The sequence below is a fragment of the Arachis stenosperma genome, chromosome 8, assembly GCF_014773155.1.
Source record: "Arachis stenosperma cultivar V10309 chromosome 8, arast.V10309.gnm1.PFL2, whole genome shotgun sequence".
In the NCBI taxonomy this organism is placed as follows: domain Eukaryota; kingdom Viridiplantae; phylum Streptophyta; class Magnoliopsida; order Fabales; family Fabaceae; genus Arachis; species Arachis stenosperma.
This window is the reverse complement of record NC_080384.1, coordinates 26,995,476-27,017,389: the sequence shown is the minus strand read 5'-3', so window position 1 is coordinate 27,017,389 and position 21,914 is coordinate 26,995,476. Positions and strand designations below refer to the sequence as shown.

General features: G+C 34.0%; 4 protein-coding genes across 5 annotated transcripts; 3 read left to right on the top strand and 1 right to left on the bottom strand.

The window, feature by feature from the left end:
• The first annotated feature begins 2,657 nt into the window (after positions 1–2,657).
• LOC130946931 (triosephosphate isomerase, cytosolic) lies at positions 2,658–5,287 on the top strand. The gene is made up of 9 exons (XM_057875835.1): positions 2,658–2,846; positions 3,281–3,356; positions 3,631–3,754; positions 3,938–4,022; positions 4,179–4,311; positions 4,393–4,487; positions 4,610–4,688; positions 4,795–4,877; positions 4,977–5,287. Exons 1-9 carry the CDS (start codon positions 2,808–2,810, stop codon positions 5,022–5,024), a joined length of 762 nt encoding a protein of 253 aa, XP_057731818.1. The 5' UTR covers positions 2,658–2,807; the 3' UTR covers positions 5,025–5,287.
• A 4,571-nt stretch (positions 5,288–9,858) lies between these two features.
• LOC130944541 (probable serine/threonine-protein kinase PBL9) lies at positions 9,859–12,833 on the top strand. The gene is made up of 7 exons (XM_057872892.1): positions 9,859–10,189; positions 10,308–10,452; positions 10,931–11,256; positions 11,411–11,546; positions 11,633–11,775; positions 11,908–12,031; positions 12,134–12,833. The coding sequence occupies exons 2-7, from the start codon at positions 10,401–10,403 to the stop codon at positions 12,571–12,573; spliced, it is 1,221 nt and encodes a 406-aa protein (XP_057728875.1). The 5' UTR covers positions 9,859–10,189; positions 10,308–10,400; the 3' UTR covers positions 12,574–12,833.
• Positions 12,834–15,119: 2,286 nt separating this feature from the next.
• Positions 15,120–15,518, bottom strand: LOC130945677 (flowering-promoting factor 1-like). Its single transcript, XM_057874380.1, has one exon. The coding sequence runs from the start codon at positions 15,516–15,518 to the stop codon at positions 15,120–15,122; it is 399 nt and encodes a 132-aa protein (XP_057730363.1).
• Positions 15,519–16,980: 1,462 nt separating this feature from the next.
• LOC130944369 (factor of DNA methylation 4-like) lies at positions 16,981–21,908 on the top strand. 2 transcript variants are annotated; one of them, XM_057872660.1, is made up of 7 exons: positions 16,981–17,425; positions 18,057–19,032; positions 19,248–19,429; positions 19,533–19,601; positions 19,712–19,996; positions 20,721–20,942; positions 21,165–21,908. In XM_057872660.1, the coding sequence occupies exons 2-7, from the start codon at positions 18,057–18,059 to the stop codon at positions 21,393–21,395; spliced, it is 1,965 nt and encodes a 654-aa protein (XP_057728643.1). In that variant the 5' UTR covers positions 16,981–17,425; the 3' UTR covers positions 21,396–21,908. The 2 variants fall into 2 exon arrangements, with proteins under 2 accessions (XP_057728643.1, XP_057728644.1); XM_057872661.1 differs by having other exon boundaries at positions 18,044–19,032.
• The last annotated feature ends 6 nt before the right edge of the window (positions 21,909–21,914 follow it).

Here is a 21,914-nt window from a genome sequence, read left to right as displayed (position 1 = left end):
ATTCTTTCATTACTTTTTTTCTTGTCTGGAGTTTGCTGCATCATGGATTGTGGTTGTCGTTGATTAATTATGTGTCACAACTTTTGAGAGAGCGCTAAGATACTGTGATTTTATTTTCGTGCAAATTTAATAGTACAGTAGCTTTAATTTTGTTCTTTTTTTTTTAAATATCCATATCGTCAATATTAAAGATTTAAAGTGTTTTACGTGGTGGTAAGATACATATACATATTAAAAAAAGTATCTATTTATGTGTTGGAGAAAATCGATCCACAATTATTATTTGGGTGGCCGTCCCAAAATTTGTGACACTACTGTCAACGTTGCTCTTCATGCTATGCTGATTGTGATTTTATTAATGTTCATTTCTATTTTTTTTTTTGGAATAAAACAGACAGTTTGCAATGGCCACAAAGTTATTGGTAGGTGAATCTATGGATGCCGATGAACGCGGATTGCTTATGTCTCTTGCACCTAGAAATACCCTATTTAACCACTGCAAAGCATTGAGATCGAGAAGCCAACCAAATATAAGGTAGAAATAGGAAATGGTTGTGGCCATAATAATTTTACAATGTAGAATCTCAATCTCCCCCAGCTTGCCAGCTTCCTTTTTCTTTTTCTTTTTGCTTATGTGAATATTATGGTGTCTAAAAAATGGTATTTATTTATTAAAAAAGATTAAAAATTAATATTTAATTTAAAAAATATAAAAATAAATTATTTTTAAAAATTTAAAACTTACCACAAAAGATAAATTAGACAATAATTGATAGACACCATAGAACTTTCATGTAAAATTTTACAATGTGCCTTTTAAATTTTAAGAAAAAGAAAAAACCACTTTAGAATAATCTATACATTCTTTTTCTTTTTCCTTTTCTTTTTTTCCCCTTTCTCCAAATATATTCATATCACTAATATTAATAAATGGGTCGAATTCCATTCAAATATTATACATATTTGTCCCTTCTTAATTAGCGTTCTTTATAGTAAAATATCTAAATTATCCTTTAAATTGCACCGTGTCTCTACACTATTAACATCTTTATTGATAATATTTACCGTCTTAATCATTAAAAATGTAAGGAAAAAAAGCTAATTTCGGGTGAAGTTTACCTATAATTTGAAATTATAAGTTTTGGTGTCTTTGAAATTATATACAATGATTACTATGAAAAGAATATGTACAGAAAATCATATTTTATATTAGTTAATATTATTTACTTTTTTTAATTAATTTTTTTTCCAAATTTTCATCAGGATTTAAAATTTAAAATATGATTTAAAATAATTGGATACAATGTTAATAAGGGGTAGCTAACAGCAGTAGTAGTTAGGGGTGGCAAGCGAAGAAGTTCGTTCTGCCCTACTTTATCCCGCCCCGCTCCGCCGAAAGCCCGTCTAACTTTTTTTTTAACTATTAAATAATATATATAAAGGTATAAAAAAATTTCTCTTATTTTTTACTTTTAACTATTATAATTTCTAAAAGTATAAACAAATTATAATTTTTATATTCACAAATATTAAAGTATTTGTAATTATAAATATCTAATAAATATAATTATAAACCAAATTTTCATCCAAAATATAATTATAAATATTGTTCCCAAAGCAAAATAAACATAATCCAAAACATAATTATAAATATTGTCTTTAAAACAAAATAAATATAATCCAAAATACTCAATTTTCATCTTCATTCTCTTGTAAGTTGGGTTGGTGGAAGTTAGATTTTGGAAAAAAATTGTAAAAATACTCCTTGTTAAAAAAATTCTAAACCCGGCGGGGAAGTCCGACCCGCCCCGCCAAAGCCCGTGATTTAAGCGATGCGGATTAGGCGGGCTTTTACTATTTGGCGGTCCTAATTTTCTAGCTCAACTCGCTTTTTTGGCGAGTTACGCGAGCCTACCTGGCGGATTTAGGCCTGTTCAAGGACCAGTGAGAAGACATAAAATTGAGGTGGTGTTAAACATAAATGTTAAAAGAAAGAAAAAAGAAAGTAAAAAAAGATATTATAAATCTGAGAATAAAAAAATTAGTTAAGATTGTTAAAAAATTTTGGTTCCTTAATTAAATCTTTTGTTAAAAATGTAAAATCATAAAAGGTAACTATTATATTGCTCCATAATTGGTACTTTTTAATTTGAATATAGAAGTAAAAGTGATATTGGACTCGAATATGGGGAATACATGTATTTTACAGCCATGTGGTGTCAGTGAAACAATTTGGAGAGTTTGAGTTGCGTTGGATATTCTATGTTATGAAAAAATTGACAACAACAAACAATTCGGAGAGTCCGTTTTCTAACTTCCAAAATTCATATTTGTCCAATCACAAGTCAAATCATGCGATTTTTTAAGCAAAATTTTAAAATCAAACAACTCGCATAGTCTGATTTATGTACTCTGAATTTTTTCAAATTTTTAACACGTAGGATCTGATTTGTGTACTCTGATTTTTTTTCACTTTTTAAACACAAATCGAAGAATCCGATTTATATATTTCCATAATTTTAAAAAATACCAAAAATTACCACGTAAAAATATATCACTCATTTTGCTTCCATATCAAAAATTTATAGCCCATAATTGGCAACTTTTGTACTTTTATTTATTTACCAGGGTATTTATTTATTGGAAAAAATGCGGAAAGCATATTCGGCTTATCTGCACTATAAAGTGTGATAAGGTAGTGAGTGTTAACGAGACGGTCACTTCTGAGAGTTCTGGTTTTTAAGGGTTTCTCGCTCTTTCACTTGCTCGTTACAATCGAAGCTAAAACCACACAACAACCCTAACACATGGCAAGAAAGTTCTTCGTCGGTGGCAACTGGAAATGCGTATGTTCCTCTTCTCCTCTTTCACTAATTTCACAGTTTCTCTTTCATTGGAATAATCTATTTGAATCTCTATGGATAGAATTTTCGATTGTGCTCTGAAACAATCATAACAACCCTAGATCGTTTTATGCTACTAGTTACTGGATCAGATTAGTTCATTTCTCTGTGTGAAATTATGTTCGATCATTTGTCTTTTGATTCCCTTTTTATTTTCCTGATCTATTAATTGTGTCATGATAGTGCACTCTGTGAGTAAGATCCTTAAGGGCATGCACAAGGATGTGTTTTCTTTGGAATGTTTGTGATGATCTCGAGTAAAATGGATCATGTTGTGTTGATGTGAATTGTGATGCCATTTTTTATTTTTATTTTTTTGGTCATGGATCTGTTTTTTATTGCTTAGTAACTGATTGTTTGAAGTGATTCTGATGCAGAATGGGACCACTGAAGAGGTCAAGAAGATAGTTACTACCTTGAACGAAGCTAAAGTCCCTGGCGAAGATGTTGTGGGTGAGTCTTAGCAAGAGCTACGATTTCACTATTAGGGTTGGTTTTAGGACTCAAGCCCTTGAGTTATAACGATTTAAATTGAGTTGTTTATGCAACTGGACTTTTTAAACCAAATAATAAATGTCATTTGCTATATCGGTATAATATATGCATTATGTGTATTGCTTTTCAGTTTGACCTTTCTCAATTTAGTCCAACCAATTTTGATTATTATCCTTTATCAAGATGTTGTTGTCATTGATGTTTTGCTAATAGATATGTCTCTTTCTAACAGAGGTTGTTGTGAGCCCTCCCTTTGTATTCCTTCCCGTTGTAAAAAGTTTGCTGCGGCCTGACTTCCATGTTGCAGCACAAAACTGCTGGGTTCGCAAAGGTGGTGCATATACGGGAGAGGTTAGGTATGTCATTTGTTGGTTCTTCGGTTTGTTTGCTTGGAGTGATTTGCTATTGTATTCATGGAGTTAAAATTTCTATTAATGAATTTTGGATTGTTATGTTTCGATGTTCCAGTGAGCCATGTAAAATTAATGTCTTTGCTTTCAATACACTACTGATTGTTTTGATTTATGTTGCATTAACAGTGCTGAAATGCTCGTCAATCTGTCAATTCCATGGGTCATTATTGGTCACTCTGAACGTAGGCAACTTTTAAATGAATCAAATGAGGTACAATAGTGCTCCATTGCCTATGGTCTATATTTAAAGATTGTCCTACATATTAGTTGTGTAATCTGTCTAACAGAATTACTTTTCGTTGGAAAATTTTCAGCATTTTACTATCTCTATTTGTGCACTTCTTCTTCGCTGACTTGTGTTTTACAGTTTGTGGCAGATAAAGTTGCATATGCACTTTCACAAGGTCTGAAAGTTATTGCCTGCATTGGGGAGACTCTTGAACAGCGTGAAGCTGGTATAACAATGGCTGTTGTTGCTGATCAAACAAAAGCAATTGCAGGTGCTTTTTTAATTTCCCTGGCAAATGACTTTCTTCTTCGTCATCATTTCCCGCTGTTGTTCACTTTAGTTCTATTTGCAGCTAAGATTCCAAGCTGGAATAATGTCGTTTTGGCCTACGAGCCAGTTTGGGCCATTGGAACTGGAAAGGTTGCTACACCTGCTCAGGCTCAAGAGGTAGTTATTCCAATTCATTTTTTCGACGCTTTTTTTAACCTTCTTGCAGTTGTTTTTTGCTATTGTTCATAGTGCTCTTTAAAAGGTTATCTGATTCCCATTCTTGTAATCTGTTGAACTAGGTCCATGCTGATTTGCGGAAATGGATTCATAGCAATGTCAGTGCTGAAGTTGCTTCATCCGTAAGAATCATCTATGGAGGTACTCCCTGTTGCACCTTTAACCTGTTTTGTTTTTCCATTTGCAACTGAGAGATGTAATGAATACATGTTCTGGGGTTTATTTAAATGCCACATGTTAACTGCAGGTTCTGTAAACGGTGGAAACTGCAAAGAATTAGCAGTACAGCCTGATGTTGATGGATTTTTGGTTGGTGGTGCTTCATTGAAGGTAATTTTTAACCCCATTATTTTGGTTGTGCTGGTTGGTTTCTTCATTTCTTGCTTTGCATTTACGTCACTAACTTGTTTTAAACTTGTGTGTTACTAGCCCGAGTTCATTGACATCATCAACTCTGCCACTGTGAAGAAGAACTGAATTTCGTAGTTGAGGAACTGATATGCAGCCTTTCAAGCCTTTGCTTTGTAAACTGTTGAGTTTTGGTTTTTATGCTCTATGGCCTATGCTTGAAACCTGTGTTTAATATTGAATAAATATAATTTCCTTTTAACTTATCATCACTCGTGGTAAGAGTGATTCAATTGGATTTTGTTTAAGTTTGGACATTTGAGGATAGTTTTAAGTTGTAACTACCATGACATTTGGTGGGTAAATAATGCTGAACACCCAGTTTTAGTTTACTACTCTATTTCGATGCCCATTTTCTGCACTTTTAATAATGTTTAGTTGTTACGCCTAATCAAGTGAGTATTTTAAGGAATGACCTAGAAATATTCGATTTTGTTTTTAATAGTAATGATAGTTGTAATATTTCTGTATTGTAGTATGTAGATTGGGTTGACTAATATCCCCACCACAGATGGTTTGATGCACGATGTAAACAGCTTAATGTAGTTGGTATGAGATTATTCCTGTTGTCTGTGTAAGATAGACTACGTTAAGATAGACATGCCTACTTCAATAATCTCCAACCTCGCGGATAGTAATGGAGTTCCAAGAAGAGTTGGACAGTGTTTAACTTTAGGCATTAAAATAACACAAATTTACTTATATCATACACCTTCACATGCAACACTTTTAAGGGTTTCTAATCTACTATTTGGTCTCAATCAGGATTTGAATCCCAATGTGGTTCTATACGAGGCAAATAAATTGCAACTATGCCAAGTAGAGGAGTTAAATTCTCCAGGATAATCTCTTAGTTCGTTTTTGTTTTTGGGCCTCTGGCCTCCTCAGTATCAAAAAAAAAAATGCCAAAATTAAGGCATTTTTCTCATGTTTCTTCAATTAGTCAAATCGATGGATATTGGATAATGGATACTCTCTATTCTATCTTTAGAAGCAAATACTAATGCATTGCCAAAATTAAGGCAGTTTTCTCATGTTTTTTAAATTAGTCAAATCGAAACTTGTAGTAGGGATCTTATAGCGATAGATCATTAGACTAAAAGCAACTGTCCCGTAAAACAAACATTAATCGGAACAATTAATGAGGAAAGAACAAAATAGAAAAATTCTTGTAGCCTGTGTTACAAGAATATGCATAATCATATTTTTTATTTATAATATTTAAATTATTACTTCATATTGAAACTTATTTTTCATTTAATTATGCACATAAAAAAATAAAGAAACAAATGCTATATTAAGTGTTTTGTACAAAATTTCTCTTATGAGATGATCTCTAATTATATAGTTTCTCTTATATGAAAAACAAATTAATGCTGTTTATTTCTTTTAATAAATAATTGTTTTTAGATAATAAAACTTAGAGCTCGAAATTGGATAGTTATTAGTCATAACAAAAACCATAATATCATCGTTGTTATATATTCAACCGGTTAGATATACCTAAAAAAACTAATTATTGAATTAATTATTTTATAAATTATAGTTAAAATATAAAATATATATTAAAAATAAATTAAATAATATATATTAAAAATAATTTTTAGCATTATATATACATATATATATATATTACATCATTTACAACAGAAACAGAACAATTTTTCTTGATTTATTAGGATTTCGGCCTTTCGGCGTCATTGAAAACAAAACATAGTTTCCAATCGTGCTGGCCTCTGGGCCCTTGGCTCGTCTCTGCTTAAATGGGTGTGATAATGGCTTGGTCCCATTCGTGTGGCCCCACTCACCCATTGGACCCCACTTTTTGACTTCCCTCCTTTCTACGGCTCCACATGTGACAGCTCTACAGCAGGCAGCAGCTAACATTCATTGGCTAATTTTTTTTATATGAGACCAAGTTTGATGTAATGCTGGGTTATGGAACTTGGGGGAGTTTTACATCGTTGTGACGGCGTTCAGGTGAAGGGAAGAAATCGGACGGTCCGATTTATTGCAGTTGAAAGGGGACACAAATCGGACCGTCCGATTTGTGGTTTATGGAAGACAGTGCATGGAAATCTAACCCACCGATTTCATGTTTTACATTCAAATTTTTTTGGGTCCAAAGAAATCGGACCCAGCGATTTCTTTGCTGGATGAGAAAAAATTTTACAAGTCATGAAATCGGACCCAACAATTTTCAAACCATCACACTTACGTAAAGCACCATGTTCTCTCATACTCATGTGATACTCCATCTTCTTTCCAATATAAAAAATAAAAAAGTGACATTCATTCACTCATTCAACCATTGAACTTAAAAAAAAAGAAGAAGAAGAAGAAAAGTAAAGTATCATTTTTATCGGAAAAAAAAAAGTATTATTTTTGTCTTTAAACATTTGGGGTAAGTATTATTTATATTCTTAACGTTTAAATCGTTTTATTTGTATTTATAACGTTCATAATGTGTAATTGACGACAGAATAACATTAAATCATTTTTACAAACGTTAGCGATATAAATAGGACGATTTAAATGTGAGGAACACAAATAGAATTTACCTAAAACGTTGGGAACAAAAATGATACTTTACTAAAAAAAGATTTTATATATTTAGTTAAAAATTGTCAATTTCTAAAAAGCTACATATGTATTTGAGTTTTTGTTTTCTATCCAAAAAAGATGAATTAAAGTTTTAATCAGCACATATCTTGTTGCTAATATTCATACATAACGATTATTATTATCTTATTTTTCAATGTCATGCAGTAAATGATGGTTGGATCTAAGGAAGATTGGTCACGCAACAGCAACACAATGTCTCACTCTCACTCCCCACCTACTACTTCACCCATTTACACATCATTCCCATCTGCACCTCTTCACTTTTACTTGTACTTTCTACTTACATCTCACATTTTAATTCATCAATTTTATGGTGAATACTTTTTTAAAGATTTTATAATTATCTCTATATAAATATATATATTTTTTTATTATTAGATGATAAATTGTAAAATTTAATTTGATATGTTAAAAAATATTATTTTTTTAAGTGTAGTCAAATAAACAAAACATATTTTTTATATAAGATTCTTCATAAAAAAAATATTTTTAACATTTTTATTTAAGTAAATATCCTTTTTTTTTTTTATTGGCATGCCTCACCAGCTGAAATTTTTGGATAATTTCAAATTTCAACTATATATATTCGGCTAATTTTTGTAGATATTAACCAAATTTTAGTGTAATAATCAATCATTAGATTTTATGATATTTTTTACAATTTTAAAAGTAAGACAATTCGCAGGGAGTGTATTGTCAATGTACGGAAGCATATTATCCCGTTTCAGAATTTAAAAGAAAAAAAATCATAGAATCTAATAATTGTGTTACACTAAAGTTTGGTCACTATCTAACAAAATATATGTATATATTCATGCATGCATGCATATAATAAGTCACAAACTATAATTACAAGTTGTTACTATATTCATGCACATATTACCCCTCCTTTTTCATTCTTTACATCTCAATTACTTCTTTTGCCTTGATATAATAAAGGTATCATCATCATGTGAATGTTTGAAATAAATTAGCTAAAATTTGATAAGAATTTAGGAAGGAGCAGAGGGTCAATTTCTGTCATAATTCGTCAAAAATGTTACTTTCATTGTTATTTTTGTGTGGCTAAAATTCTTACCGAGGATAATAATGTCACACAAAATTAGAGACTCACAGATATTATGTAATTCACTATAAAAGACCAAGGTTTTAGGGTCCTTGTATTGGTCCCACCAGTAGTGATGTTACTCATTGAATCCAAATTAAACACCAAACATGATTCATGAATCAATCCAACTTGTATCTTGTGGTTGGCTTTTCTTTATGAATGTGCACGTGATGAAATAATCTCGGGTTATTTATCATGATTATGAAAGCTTGTATAATTGAATTATATTCAATCTGTTATTCCAGCTAGGTTGAACTTAGTATTGCTTAAATATCTTCAAATATAAAATTATTTTTATTGAATATATTTATACAATTATAGAATTTGACATCTCTTTGAGGAAGAGATATAAAAGATCTAGCCCCTTATCAACAAGAAATGGGTTGGTGTGTTATGTGAATCATAGACAAGTTTATATAATAAGTAATAGAAGAATAGTAGGATTCAACCTAACTTTTTTATTTTTTATTAAAAAGAAATCAATTTAGTCAAGAACCATTGCTCCCTTGATTACAACATGATCAAGAATCCATCTAAGTGACATGTATCTTATCATATCTTAAGGAGTTAGCAGCACAATCTGATTTTGAATTCTAATTTGGGAGATTATGACTTTAGGATTGGAAGAACTCAGAGGAAAACCTTGGCGACTGTTGTTCTTGTTATATCCAAAGTCCAAGTGGTAAAAGCATTGAGGGCCCTGACAAGACATGGAATAAGACATGCACCCCCCAAAAGTTAGGTTTTTTTTTTATATATATTTAAAATAATAATAATATTTTTTTCCTAAAATAAAAAAGAAGCAGATACAGAAGAGACAAGAATATTAATAGGGTGGCAGAAATGAATAAAATGGAAATGACATGGTAAGGAAGACAGTGACAGAATTGGAGTGCAGTGAGAAAAAAGAAGAACAAGGAAGATTGATAGTATTTTCAAGATCTAAAGTTGAATGTAAATTGTACACTCAATAATCAATATGATTCAATAATGGAAACAATTGTTTAAATATTAAAGTAAGAAATTAAATATAAAAAAAAAGAAGTACCAGAAGGTTGGTAGCTAGCCAGCTAATGAGTGAATAACAAGGCAAAGAAGCAAGCAAAGCAAAGCAAGACAAGTAAGCTTAGCAAAAGCATAAAACCTATGCATTTATTTATATTCATTTACTATGTATATGTGCACTGTACAATTTTCTAAGCATAAGAAGAGAGTGATACAATACAAGAATTTGATGATGCTTGTAAATTGCAGTGGCATTGTAGCTTGTAGGCATTAATTAACATTGAAGGGAAGGGGGTCCATAAAGGTTGAAGTTAAAAGGAAAACAGAACTGGGTCCATTCCATGAATGAATGCACACCTCATGTCCCTTTCAACTCTCTCCACCCTTACCCTCCATCACACACCCCACTCATATTCATATATAACCCTTCTCTCTCTAAATCTCACTTTGGACTTTGGAGTCAGGTTTTGTAGCTTCACTTCAAACTGTTTCACAGGTTCTTGGCCTTTTCCTTCTCTTCTCTTTTGGCCTCAGATCTTTTCTTGTTTCTTATTCTGTATTCAGTCCACCTTTCATGGTTGTTTGTTTGTTTGTTTGTTTGTTTGTTTATGCAGTTGTGCTGGACCTTAACTTGAGTTCTCAGCTTTTCTGATTGTAATCTTCACACAACAAACAAGGATTCATTAATTGAGGAACCTGTTTCTAGCATGGGAGTTTGTCTGAGTGCCCAAGTTAAAGCTGAGAGCCCCTACAACACTGGTATTCCTTCCTTAATTCTCTTCTTCTTGGCTATGACCTTTTAAGTGGAAATGCCTTTTACAATAATTGAGTTTGGATATTTGTGCTTGCATGTATATCATCCAAGTTTGTCCCTTTCTTCTCTCTCAATGCTTTTGAAGGAACCAAGGCAGAATTTTGATTAGCTAAAAAAGATGGATTTAGGCATTCTTTTCTTCCTCTTTCACTTGTTTAATATATTTGATTTGTTAATTGAATTTGCTCTCTCTTAAACTGGTTATGTCTTCTAATTTCTCAATTTAGTATACAAAAGGTCTCTTTACACTATTTTGATGCTTATGAATCTCTTGACAATAATTGAAGACTCAGAACCAAGTGATCCAATTTGATCTATGACATTGTAATTAGATATGAAGATCCGTTGTGATTGCTCAGAGAACTTTACATTGGATATTGGTGAAGGTTTAACTGTAATTGATATAGTAGTTCCATTTGGCAGGGGTGAACTCAAAGAATGTGAGCACAGATGGAAATGATCTCAGTAATACAAACAGTAAGATTTCGTCTACCTCGATGCCACCGACTCCACGGAGTGAGGGAGAGATCTTGCAGTGTTCTAATTTAAAGAGCTTTAGTTTATCAGAACTTAAGACAGCCACGAGAAATTTCCGGCCGGACAGTGTGTTAGGAGAAGGTGGTTTTGGTTCTGTTTTTAAGGGTTGGATGGATGAGAATTCTTTGGTGGCTTCCAAACCTGGCACTGGCATTGTTATTGCTGTGAAGAGACTTAATCAAGATGGCTTACAGGGTCACAGGGAGTGGTTGGTGAGTTTAAGTCCCTTGCTTATGTTAGTTCAGACCAAGCATGGTGAATAATTCAAGAAGCAAGTCTCAAGTTGCATTATCTCATCCATGATCTTCTTCTAAGTTAAACTGAATCAGTTTGCATAACTAAGAGGAGTTTGTTTTCAATTTTTAGGCTGAAGTAAACTATCTTGGACAATTTTCTCATCCTCATCTAGTGAGATTGATTGGATACTGCCTTGAAGATGAACATCGCCTTCTCGTCTACGAGTTTATGCCTCGTGGCAGCTTGGAGAATCATTTGTTCAGGAGTTAGTGCTCTCTGCCCATCATTGCACACAATCTTAAAGTTTCAACTTAGGACTAATTTTAACATTTGGATGTGTTATTGTAACAGGAGGCTCATACTTTCAACCTCTATCATGGAGTCTCCGTTTAAAGGTTGCTCTTGATGCAGCCAAAGGGCTTGCATTCCTTCACAGTGCCGAAACACAAGTGATTTACCGTGACTTTAAGACTTCCAATGTCTTGCTTGACTCGGTATGTGACTATGTGTGCTTGCAATTATCATAGGATCATGGCAGAGTTTGTTTTGGTAATTTGATTAAAAGCAGGGGACATCACTTGGATTTTGGACATCATAACTGAATATATTTCTTGATTTGATTACAGAATTACAATGCAAAACTTTCGGATTTCGGGCTAGCGAAAGATGGACCAACAGGTGACAAAAGTCATGTGTCAACAAGGGTGATTGGAACCTACGGATATGCAGCTCCTGAATATCTAGCTACTGGTATGGTTTGTTTCAAGTTGCTGAACAATTTTTGCTCCCAATTTATGTTAATTCATGATTAGTATCTTTTTGGTTAGCTGGCTTAAGACAATGTTAGTGCAGGTCATCTTACTGCAAAGAGTGATGTCTATAGTTTTGGAGTAGTCCTACTTGAAATGTTATCCGGTAAGAGGTCGGTTGACAAGAATCGACCAACCGGACAACACAGTCTGGTGGAGTGGGCTAAACCATACCTGGCTAATAAACGCAAGGTCTTTCGAGTTTTGGACACGCGCCTCGAAGGACAGTATTCGGTTGAAGATGCCTATAAGGTAGCCACACTCACCTTGAGATGCATATCTAGAGAATCCAAGTTCAGGCCAAACATGGATGAAGTTGTTACATTACTGGAGCAGCTGCAGGCTCCTAATGCAGATGCAGGCAACCGAAATCCTTCTTGTAATGCGTCTCGCCCTCGTAGAAGAAGCGCTGATGATGTTAGCCATAGGAGGGCCACCCCTACAGCTTACCCTAGGCCCTCTTCTTCAACTCTATATACTTGAAATTGCAAACACACACAACCTTGAAACTTAAGAAATCCTAATAATATATTGCTCTGATGCAGGGGAAAAAACATGATGCATGAACTCAGGCACTTCTGTAACTAATAGATTGTACATATGATATAATTCAGCTAATGTTGCAATTATGTAGGTACTTCTTTTTAATATTAGGATATTTTTGGGGTGGTGTAGTTTCCTAGTTTTGTTATGTTAACACTTGATTGCAAACACAAGAGATATATTTAAATGCTGATACACTACGACCTACTTTTGTTCTCATACACAATGAAGGTGATGGCTTTCTTGTGGATAATAAGGACATAGTTGTTTGTTTACTATTGTAGATTGCTAGTGAGGTAGGTGAAATCCTCCTCAATTATCTTGTTAGCAATTTCAAGAAATAAGTTCGTGTCATTTTAGGCAAAATTAAAATCATTCTGGCTAGAACTAGAGTGGACCAAGAGCCAAGTATATGGACAAAACACTCATCAAGGACACAGTTCTTACTTGTATGCACATTGCTGCATGTATAGTTCCATATATGGTTTCCAAACTGTATTTATCTATATAATTTAAGATTACAGCTCATAACTAACAACTAATAATGTTGAATACACAACTTTTCTGATAAATAGCATCACCAAACCGTTTTCTTGTCTTAATAACATTGATCCTCATATAGAATATAGATTTCTGAGAAGTGATAAGTGATGTTGGATTGGATTGCACTGCAATATTACTTTCCCTTACTTATATTTGACAGGTATACTTACAAATATGTTTGGCTACAGTTAACTTAAAGAATGTGCAGTTATTTCCTATACTGGATATTAAAACTGTCTCTTTCAACATTCATGGTCCTTATCATATTTAAGTTATTTCAAGTGTTAAAAATATGTAAAGTTTCCGATAAAAAAATACCAAAGTAATTGTCTTTGGTTAATAGCGCGTGAGAGTGTCATATGTCATATGTCAAGGTTGATTGTATTTAATTATAAGATGAATAGATAATATATATTTTAAGCTGCAATTAAAGAAGATTAGAAGAATTAGGGTGAGAAGGGAGGGAGTGTAGAGGTGGATTGATTGCATTGTTATGACGTGGCATTGCATTATCAAAGATTAAAGGATGGTGTGAATGTGAATGTGAATGTAAATGTGAATTTGATGCACTCACTAGTCACCACTTTTATTTTCGTACACTGTCCTTCCAGTTCCAGATCCCCTCTCATTCTCATCTCTCTCTTTTTTTTTCTAAAACAAAGAGAATTGGGACCACTGATTACCGGTGCTCTGCAGCCACACATTAACCTCTTCTCTTTTGTTTGACCATATAACAGAATTCAGTTTTTTTAAATCAGATATATCATCAAGTTTAATTTTATTGTTTGTATTTACTATCTAGTCCTGCGTATATGAATAGAATATGAAAAAGCCTAAGACCAACAATTTCATTAAATTCTGACTAGAATGTAATTAGCAAAGAATAGTAAATTATTGGATGAAATCTCAAACTAATCTCACACCATTAAAATCATCATTGATGGCTATTTGATGGCTACAACTCCTAAAAATTGCTGTCCCCTAATACTCCTAGTAGAATATTAGTCTGGAAGAACAAATCATGACCATATTCATTAGAGCAAAGCTTCTAGAACCAAGACTTATTTCACGCGCAAAGAAATTGAGTTTATATATGTATCACTCATCAGCCATTATTGGTATGGATATTCACGTTCAATTCTACGATGATAGTGAAATAATAAGATCATAGTGACTAAAAACATGAATAAAAATAGTTGGTTACAATAAAATTTGAATAAAATAGTAAATTTACATGATTATTTATAAAAAAGATTTTGTTTTACAAGTTAGCGAAATTGAAAGAGCAAAGTAGAGAAGGAATTAAATGATGTTTGTTAAGGCTAGGTAGGTAGGTAGGTAGTAGGGTAGAGGAGCATCTATAAATGGTTGCAGTGGAGTGATACTTTTGTGAGTAGAGTTGTAGACCCAAGATGATAGTCTCTGATAGAAAGATATACAAGATAGTACAGAAGTACTCCTACGTGTCAGCCTTGGGACGTGGACTCATACCAGATTCTCCACTCTTTTGCATCAGCTTTAACACCTCTTCACACCTCATTCATAACCATACGCATGCATATGCCTAAGCCAGTAACTACACCATTTCCTCGTTCATTTCCAACTAGAAAGCCTACGTCACTACCTAAACCCTAACTAAATCTTTCACTCCATCATTTCATATTTCACACATATATAAAATAATAATCAGTATGTAACCAAATAGCTATTTTTTGTACATAAATTCATCGCCTTCAAAGTCACTCTTTTTCAATTCACACATAATGATTCACATGCGCCCGGATATTTTATGCAATTGTTGTAACAATATAGAGTATATAAGGAAGGCCAATTAAATATATTAATTAATTAATGATAATAACGGAGAAGATGAACATGATGATTACCAAGTGGGGGTTAATGAAAGTGCATGGGGGTTGACGTACTGGGAACTAAGCTTGTTGTTAACGTTGATGGTGTTGCGCAGTGGTGGGGTCACGAACCTGAAAGAAGGAACGGTTCTTGAGAACGATGTCGTACAAGTGGAAATTCTTCAACTTGGAGAACCTCTTGGGGAGCGAGATGAGGTGTGTGGATGAGTCAGATCGGTGGAACTGGATGAGCTCAGGGTTTTCCGAGTTAGGGTAGCGAGTCCAACCGAGTTCGGCGAGTCGCTCTTCCAGCTCATCGTAGGAACGAATCACCTGGTTGCTTGGCAGGTACACCAGCACTCTGGGTCTGGCACCGGGAGCGGTGGCTGTTCCCGCCGCATGCGGTGGATCCCTCTGCTCGAAGGATTCCCTTGTCGGGTTTGTTATGAGCCTCGTCACTCCGTTCTTGCCGAAAACCCAGACCCCAGACATTGCTGCACCTGCACGTGAATCGCTTTCGATGACCACTATTCTGTGAGTGGTGAGTGAAAATGATCACACTTATATAGTTATATACCACGCTTCATCAATTTCGCTTATTATAACATTTATCTAATTTCATAAACCCTATTAATAACACATCTTTCTTCAAGCATATTTAACGTTAACATATATCACCAATGCGTCCAACTTAGTTTATACTGCTTATCCATAATTCTAGCTAGCTAGCTACAAAGATATAACTTATAAGCCATCAAGTAGACGTGAGATTATAAAAACTTTAGGACCCCAAGGTAATATTATGGGATAGATATAATCTTCGGGAAGGGGTAAATTAAAATTTAACTTGTGTGCGAGATGCTTGCACATTAGTATGCTTTTTTTTTTTCTAATTACTCTATTGTTGTACAGTTTTTATCAATTTTGTAATTAAATTTTTACACTTTTTTTTTATTTTGTAATAGAATATTTTTCGTATTAAAAATATTAAAATTAATATAATATTTTTTTCAAAAAATATTTGTAAAAAAAATCTATTAACTCTAACATTTTTATACTGGCTTAGACCAAATTATAAAATTTGGTACAAAGATCTAATTGAAAAAAAAAATACAAAGATATAATTATAAATTTAATAAAATTATAGAATTTAATAGAATAATTAAATTTTTTTTTCATGATCAAAATTCCTTGTCTAATATGGTGATCGAGTTTTTCTTTTCTAATTCATAAGTATTTTCAATGGATATGATACGGTTTAATATTTTTATAAATAAAAATTAAATTCTCAACATTTGTTTATAAAAAAGTTCATTCCGCTTAATTATACTTTTCTAGTTCTTTTTTTAGACCAAAAGAATACTTAGTTTTAGACTTTTAGGGTCATTCATATTTTGTTGTGGGTTTCAATGTGATTAAAGTTATTTCTTTTTTAACGATAGGAGATGGGCCATAGGCCCAAACAAAGAGAAATTACCGCCCAAGAATATAGCTTTTTACTCTCATGATAAACACATATGATGCCATGATTATGAATAATTGAATATATACATGTTTAACGTAAAAAGGAAATTAAAAAAAAAAAAAACCTTGATGGTTTCCCCGCTACAACTAAAATTCTTCCTACAAGTTCGTTGATTATTGCTTGGAAACCCCCTCTCTAAGTCGCACTAGAATCAACACAATGATTGGTCTATAGGGATTTCATGGTGGTAATTCTTGTATCCACATTAAAAGGTCTTTATTTCAATTGTGAATTTATTATCATTTGTCATTACGATTATAAGATAAGATGGGATCCTAAAAGAAGAAAGGTGTTTGAAAGTTGCTAATATTTTCATTTTTTTCAACCAATAGGATTGCTGGAAATTTCACCAAAATTACTAGAAATTATCTTTTAACATAAAAATAGAATTATGGGGAAAAAAGAAAAAAAAAAGAAAACGGAAGGACGCATGACATGCACATTGCACCCAGTGCAACGAAGCCGGTCTCTCACTCTCACTCTCTGAATTGAATGAAATTTCAAATTTGAAAAGAAACCCTTAAACCCTGTGCAACCCAGCCTTCCAGCAAGCAGCCACCATCGTCCACCGCACTCCAGCCGAACCATTCTCCTCGCCGTCGTCGCTTGTGGGGGGTTCTTCTCATCGTTCCTCTTCTCTCGCCGTCAAGGTCGAGCTCAAAGCCTCAAACTCACCGCCGAAAGCCCGAAACCCTTCTCGCCGTCGCACGAAGGTCGAGCTCGTGCCGTTGCCGTCGCGTCGCCGTCGCCGTCGCGAAGGCTTTCTGGTCGTCATTTCTTCGTGATCTCTCTCTCTGCCGAGCTCAACGGCCCTGCTTCGAGCACTCTCTCTCTCTGCCGAGGTCAACGGCCCTGCTTGGAGCTCTCGCCGCCGGTAAGCTCTCTATCTTCAATTTATTTTTGCTTGTTTAATTCTGAGTTGGAATCGGGTTTAATTGTAAGTTGCTGGGATTAATTCTGAGTTGTTGAGTTAATAATACTGATTTTGTTGATGTATGTTTATTCTGAATTGTTGATTTTCTGAAATGATGATGATGTTGTTGCTGATATGTTGTTGGCTTGTTGCTGATTTTCTGATGATTACTGATTAGTGCCTTTGTTTAATTCCAAGTTGGAGTTGGGTTTAATTGTGAGTTGCTGGGTTTAATTCTGAGTTGCTGAGTTAATAATACTGATTTTGTTGATGTTTGCTCATTCTGAGTTGCTGATTTTCTGAAATGATGATGATGATTGCTGATATGTTGTTGGCTTGTTGCTGATTTTCTGATGATTACTGATTAGTGCCTTTGCTCCCTCATTTAACAGTTGTTAATCCCCAATTTTAGAAACTGAGTTGCTTTCTTCTTGTTGAAACTTGTTTAAATTTCTGCTTTGGTTGGAAACTGCGGGTGAGTTAGTGAACGGATACAGACAAATGAAATTAAACGTTGCTCTTGATCTTGTATAGTATGCATGAGATGATTTGGCATCATATTTGAAAATCTGATTTCAGTTCACATTGGCAGATGTCCAAAGTGTCAGAACGTATGACTGAGTCTGAGTTGAAAGATTATGAGTATAGATACTACAAGGACTTGAAGAAAGAGTCTATTGTAGTGAAAATATCCAGTTCAACGTATAGGTGCCCCTTTTGCCCTGACAAACAGGATTGCAGTTTAAGTGAACTTTCCAAGCATGCATCACGATATGCCTCCGGTTCGATGAGCAGGGGCCAAAAAGATAAAGCAAAGCACTCTGCTCTTGACAACTATATCGTTAGATATCTTGATGTTAAGAGGAGGCGGACATCAGAACCTGCAGAACCTGTTGTAAAGGATGATGTTAAGAGGAGGAGGACATCAGAACCTGCAGAACCTGTTGAAAAGGGTGATGTTAAGAGGAGGAGGACAACAGAACCTGCAGAATCTGGTGAAAAGGATCAGATGTTTGTCTGGCCTTGGATGGGTATCTTGGCAAACATTGCTAGGGAACTGAAGGGTGATAAGTACACGGCAGGAAGTGGCAGCAAACTGAGGGATGAGTTGACACGAGATGGATTTCATCCCTTGAGAGTTACTCCATTATGGAACTGGCGTGGGCATTCCGGTTTTGCTCTTGTTGAGTTCAACTCAGACTGGGAAGGTTTCATAGATTCAATGAACTTTGAGAGGAGTTTTGAATCTAAACGCTGTGGTAAGAAGGACTACTACAGTGTGAGAGACCGAGGTAATAAAATTTATGGATGGGTAGCCCGTGAAGATGACTACCACTTTAAGGGTATAGTCGGTGAACATCTCCGTAAAACTGGGGATTTGAAAACTGTTTCTGGAAAAGAAGCAGAGGACAAAAGGAAAACAACGAAGCTTGTTTCAGGCCTGGCAAATACTTTGAAAATGAAGAATATAGAATTGGAACAGGTGACAAGCAAATATGATGAAATTAATGTGTCTCTGAAGAGCGTGATGGAGCAGAAAGAGGAGATGATTAAATCATTTAATGATGGTATGTCAAAACTTTTAATGAATTCCTAATTGTTTATAATTTAATAAATTGGTCTATTACTTTTATTCTTTACTTTTATGATAAGTTAGTTTGTTTTGTTTCTCTCTTTTTGTTTCTTATGGTAGCTTACAGGTTAAATTGTAAGATATAAATAGTTATGTACTTATGTTAATTCTGGAACGTTGCTTACTCCTTTTTTTATCTTCTACCATTAGAAATAAATAAGATGCAGCAGATTGATCGGGATTATCTGGAGAAAATTTGTAAGGATCATGAAAGAGACAGAGCACATTTAGAGAAACAGAAGAAAGAACTTGAGCTCATTGAGAGGGATCTGAAGAAGAGGGAGGTGCAGAATGAAAATGAGAGAAGGAAGCTATATCTTAAGAAGAAAAATGTAATTTATTTTCCTGTTTGAGTTCAGAAAAACCATATCTTTTGTGTAAAATTTGGAGGACCACTCCCAATTGTTTTAATTATTATTATACTGGCATTTGCAGAATGAAATGGCTATAATGGAGCAAAACAAAGCTGATGAGAAAATGATGCGTAAGGCTGAACAACAGAAGGTATAAATTCCCCTTTCTCATTTTAGATACATTTGGATGTCTACTATTGTTAATCCAGTTACTTGTGTCCAATTTATTCACTGTGCCATTTGGGGGGTTGAATATTACAGAGGGAAAAGGAAAAGCTGGATAGAAGAATTCATGAACTACAAAGACAACTTGATGAAAAACAAGCATTGGAATTGGAAATTGTGCGTCTGAGAGGGGCTGTTGAAGTAATGAAACACATGGAGGAGGATGAAGGAGAGGAGAAGAAGAAACTGGAAGCAATCAAACTGGATCTGCAGGAAAAAGAGGAGGAAATGGAAGCAGTTGAAGGACTTCAGCAAACTCTTGTTATCAGGGAGCGTAAAACCAATGATGAGTTGCAGGATGCTCGCAAGGAATTAGTAAAAGTAAGTACGTTGTCCATGCATAAATGTTAATGTCAATAAGTCTTTTTTGCCTTTCAGCTCTTTCAGTGGTCTGAAAATTCAACTTCAGAAAGTCTTTGACTAATTGTTTCTAGCAATAATAAGCTTGCTTGCATGTTTAAACAAACTTAAAATTCACAGGAAACATGAGAAAAATTATAGGCATATTAATGTGGACAAAACTGCTTCCATTATCCATATTACTGCTGGCAGGATGCTTCATGTTTAGTAGTCTATACTAGATGATATTTTGATTTGCTTAAATTAAAAAAAATGATAAAATCAGATTCAGGACAATGAGAAAGGTGATTTGTTGTGATAACATGTAGCTCTCTGTTTGGCCATGTATTTTGTGTGATATTATCCTGCTCTTTGGGAATCAATGTGGTTGCTAACTTCTGCTTTGTCAGTTCGTTACAGAGTTATCAGGTGAGTCAGTTCTAAATTTCTAACTCAGCATGTTTATCATCTTAAATAAAAGATGGTAGAATCATGCTATGTCTTCAAAAGCCCAGATGTGGTTTATATTTTGCCATCTTGTACTAGTTTGTTGCATTTCGCATGATCTGTGACTTAACCTTCTAGCTAAGTAATATCTATATTTTCAACTAGTTAGTTGTTGATAGCGTCACTTGGTTGGTTTTGTTGTTTCATTTTTGGTGAAGTAATCTGATATATATGTATATTTTTTTTTTCTTTAACACAGTTTATGAAAGAGAAGTCAGCTCGTGCTTTCATTCATGTGAAAAGAATGGGAGAACTAGATAGCAAACTGTTTGTGAATTTAGTTAAGAGAAAATTTGATGGTTTAGAAGACGATGAGGTGCAGATAAAAACAGTGGAGTTGTGCTCTCAATGGGAGGATTATCTTAGAGATGCAAACTGGCATCCTTTTAAAGTTGTAACAGATAAAGCAGGAAATACCAAGGTACAATGACTTCGAGAATCGCATGCCTCTTAAAGTATATATATATTCCCATGAACTGTTAATTTGTTCATTTAATTGTGGACATTACCCCGTACCTTACTGGCTATACTAGTTAACAATCAAATAGACCAATGTATCATTTCATTATTGGCACCTTTTTCCTCTTGCTCTTTCTTGTATGCAATGCAGCATGATGTCAACTATGTTGGTTATACTTTGTAGGAAATTTTAGATGAAAATGATGAAAAATTGCGGACTTTGAAGGATGAATTTGGTGAGGAGGTCTTTGAAGTGGTGACTAGAGCTTTGTTAGAGTTGCATGAGTACAATCCTAGTGGTAGATACCCAGTACCAGAAGTCTGGAATTTCAAGGAAGGAAGAAAGGCATCTTTGGAGGAGGGTGTTTTAGATCTGATTAAGCAATGGAAAGTGTCAAGACGAAAGAGAACTTGAGACTTTTCTTTCGGTGGTCTACTAGAATTGAGATAATTTTTTTGGGTGAGCTGGAGGCCAAAGCCCAAAATTATCAGAATTGAGATTGATGTACAGAACTGAGCAGCAGAATTCGATTTACTTGTCTGGCCCCGCTGGGCTTTCTAAATCCTTTCAAGACGATTCAAACATGCATACAAAACAAATTTCAATTAAGAAATAAAACTACACTTAGTGTTTCGTGTTTATAATTAGCTTTCTTTTTCCATGGAAGGTGCTACTGGAAATTTTTTTTTTTCAGTATTCATTGCCCGAACAAAAATTAAAGTTGCTGATGTGGCTGTTATATCCCGGATTGCCCCTTTAAATTACGCGGATCCTATGATGTGATGTCACCTGATTGGATGTTAATTGTATTATTTTATTTTATCTGAAGATTAGCCTAACAACATTTGTTAAAAGAGATAATAAGAAACTTTTGTTCTTTTAGTACATTTTATGCACGAGACTTAAAATATTTATATTTCTAATAAACCTTTG

Excerpts from the sequence above, each read along its gene's own strand:
- LOC130946931 (XM_057875835.1), top strand. The coding sequence starts at position 2,808 with ATGGCAAGAAAGTTCTTCGTCGGTGGCAACTGGAAATGC. Across the intron at positions 3,755-3,937 it reads GCATATACGGGAGAGGTTAG|TGCTGAAATGCTCGTCAATC; the intron begins GTATGTCATTTG and ends TTGCATTAACAG. Across the intron at positions 4,689-4,794 it reads CGTAAGAATCATCTATGGAG|GTTCTGTAAACGGTGGAAAC; the intron begins GTACTCCCTGTT and ends TGTTAACTGCAG.
- LOC130944541 (XM_057872892.1), top strand. The coding sequence starts at position 10,401 with ATGGGAGTTTGTCTGAGTGCCCAAGTTAAAGCTGAGAGCCCCTACAAC. Across the intron at positions 11,257-11,410 it reads AGGGTCACAGGGAGTGGTTG|GCTGAAGTAAACTATCTTGG; the intron begins GTGAGTTTAAGT and ends TTCAATTTTTAG. Across the intron at positions 12,032-12,133 it reads TCCTGAATATCTAGCTACTG|GTCATCTTACTGCAAAGAGT; the intron begins GTATGGTTTGTT and ends ATGTTAGTGCAG.
- LOC130945677 (XM_057874380.1), bottom strand. The coding sequence starts at position 15,518 with ATGTCTGGGGTCTGGGTTTTCGGCAAGAACGGAGTGACGAGGCTCATA.
- LOC130944369 (XM_057872660.1), top strand. The coding sequence starts at position 18,057 with ATGTCCAAAGTGTCAGAACGTATGACTGAGTCTGAGTTGAAAGATTAT. Across the intron at positions 19,602-19,711 it reads GTAAGGCTGAACAACAGAAG|AGGGAAAAGGAAAAGCTGGA; the intron begins GTATAAATTCCC and ends TGAATATTACAG. Across the intron at positions 19,997-20,720 it reads CTCGCAAGGAATTAGTAAAA|TTTATGAAAGAGAAGTCAGC; the intron begins GTAAGTACGTTG and ends TCTTTAACACAG.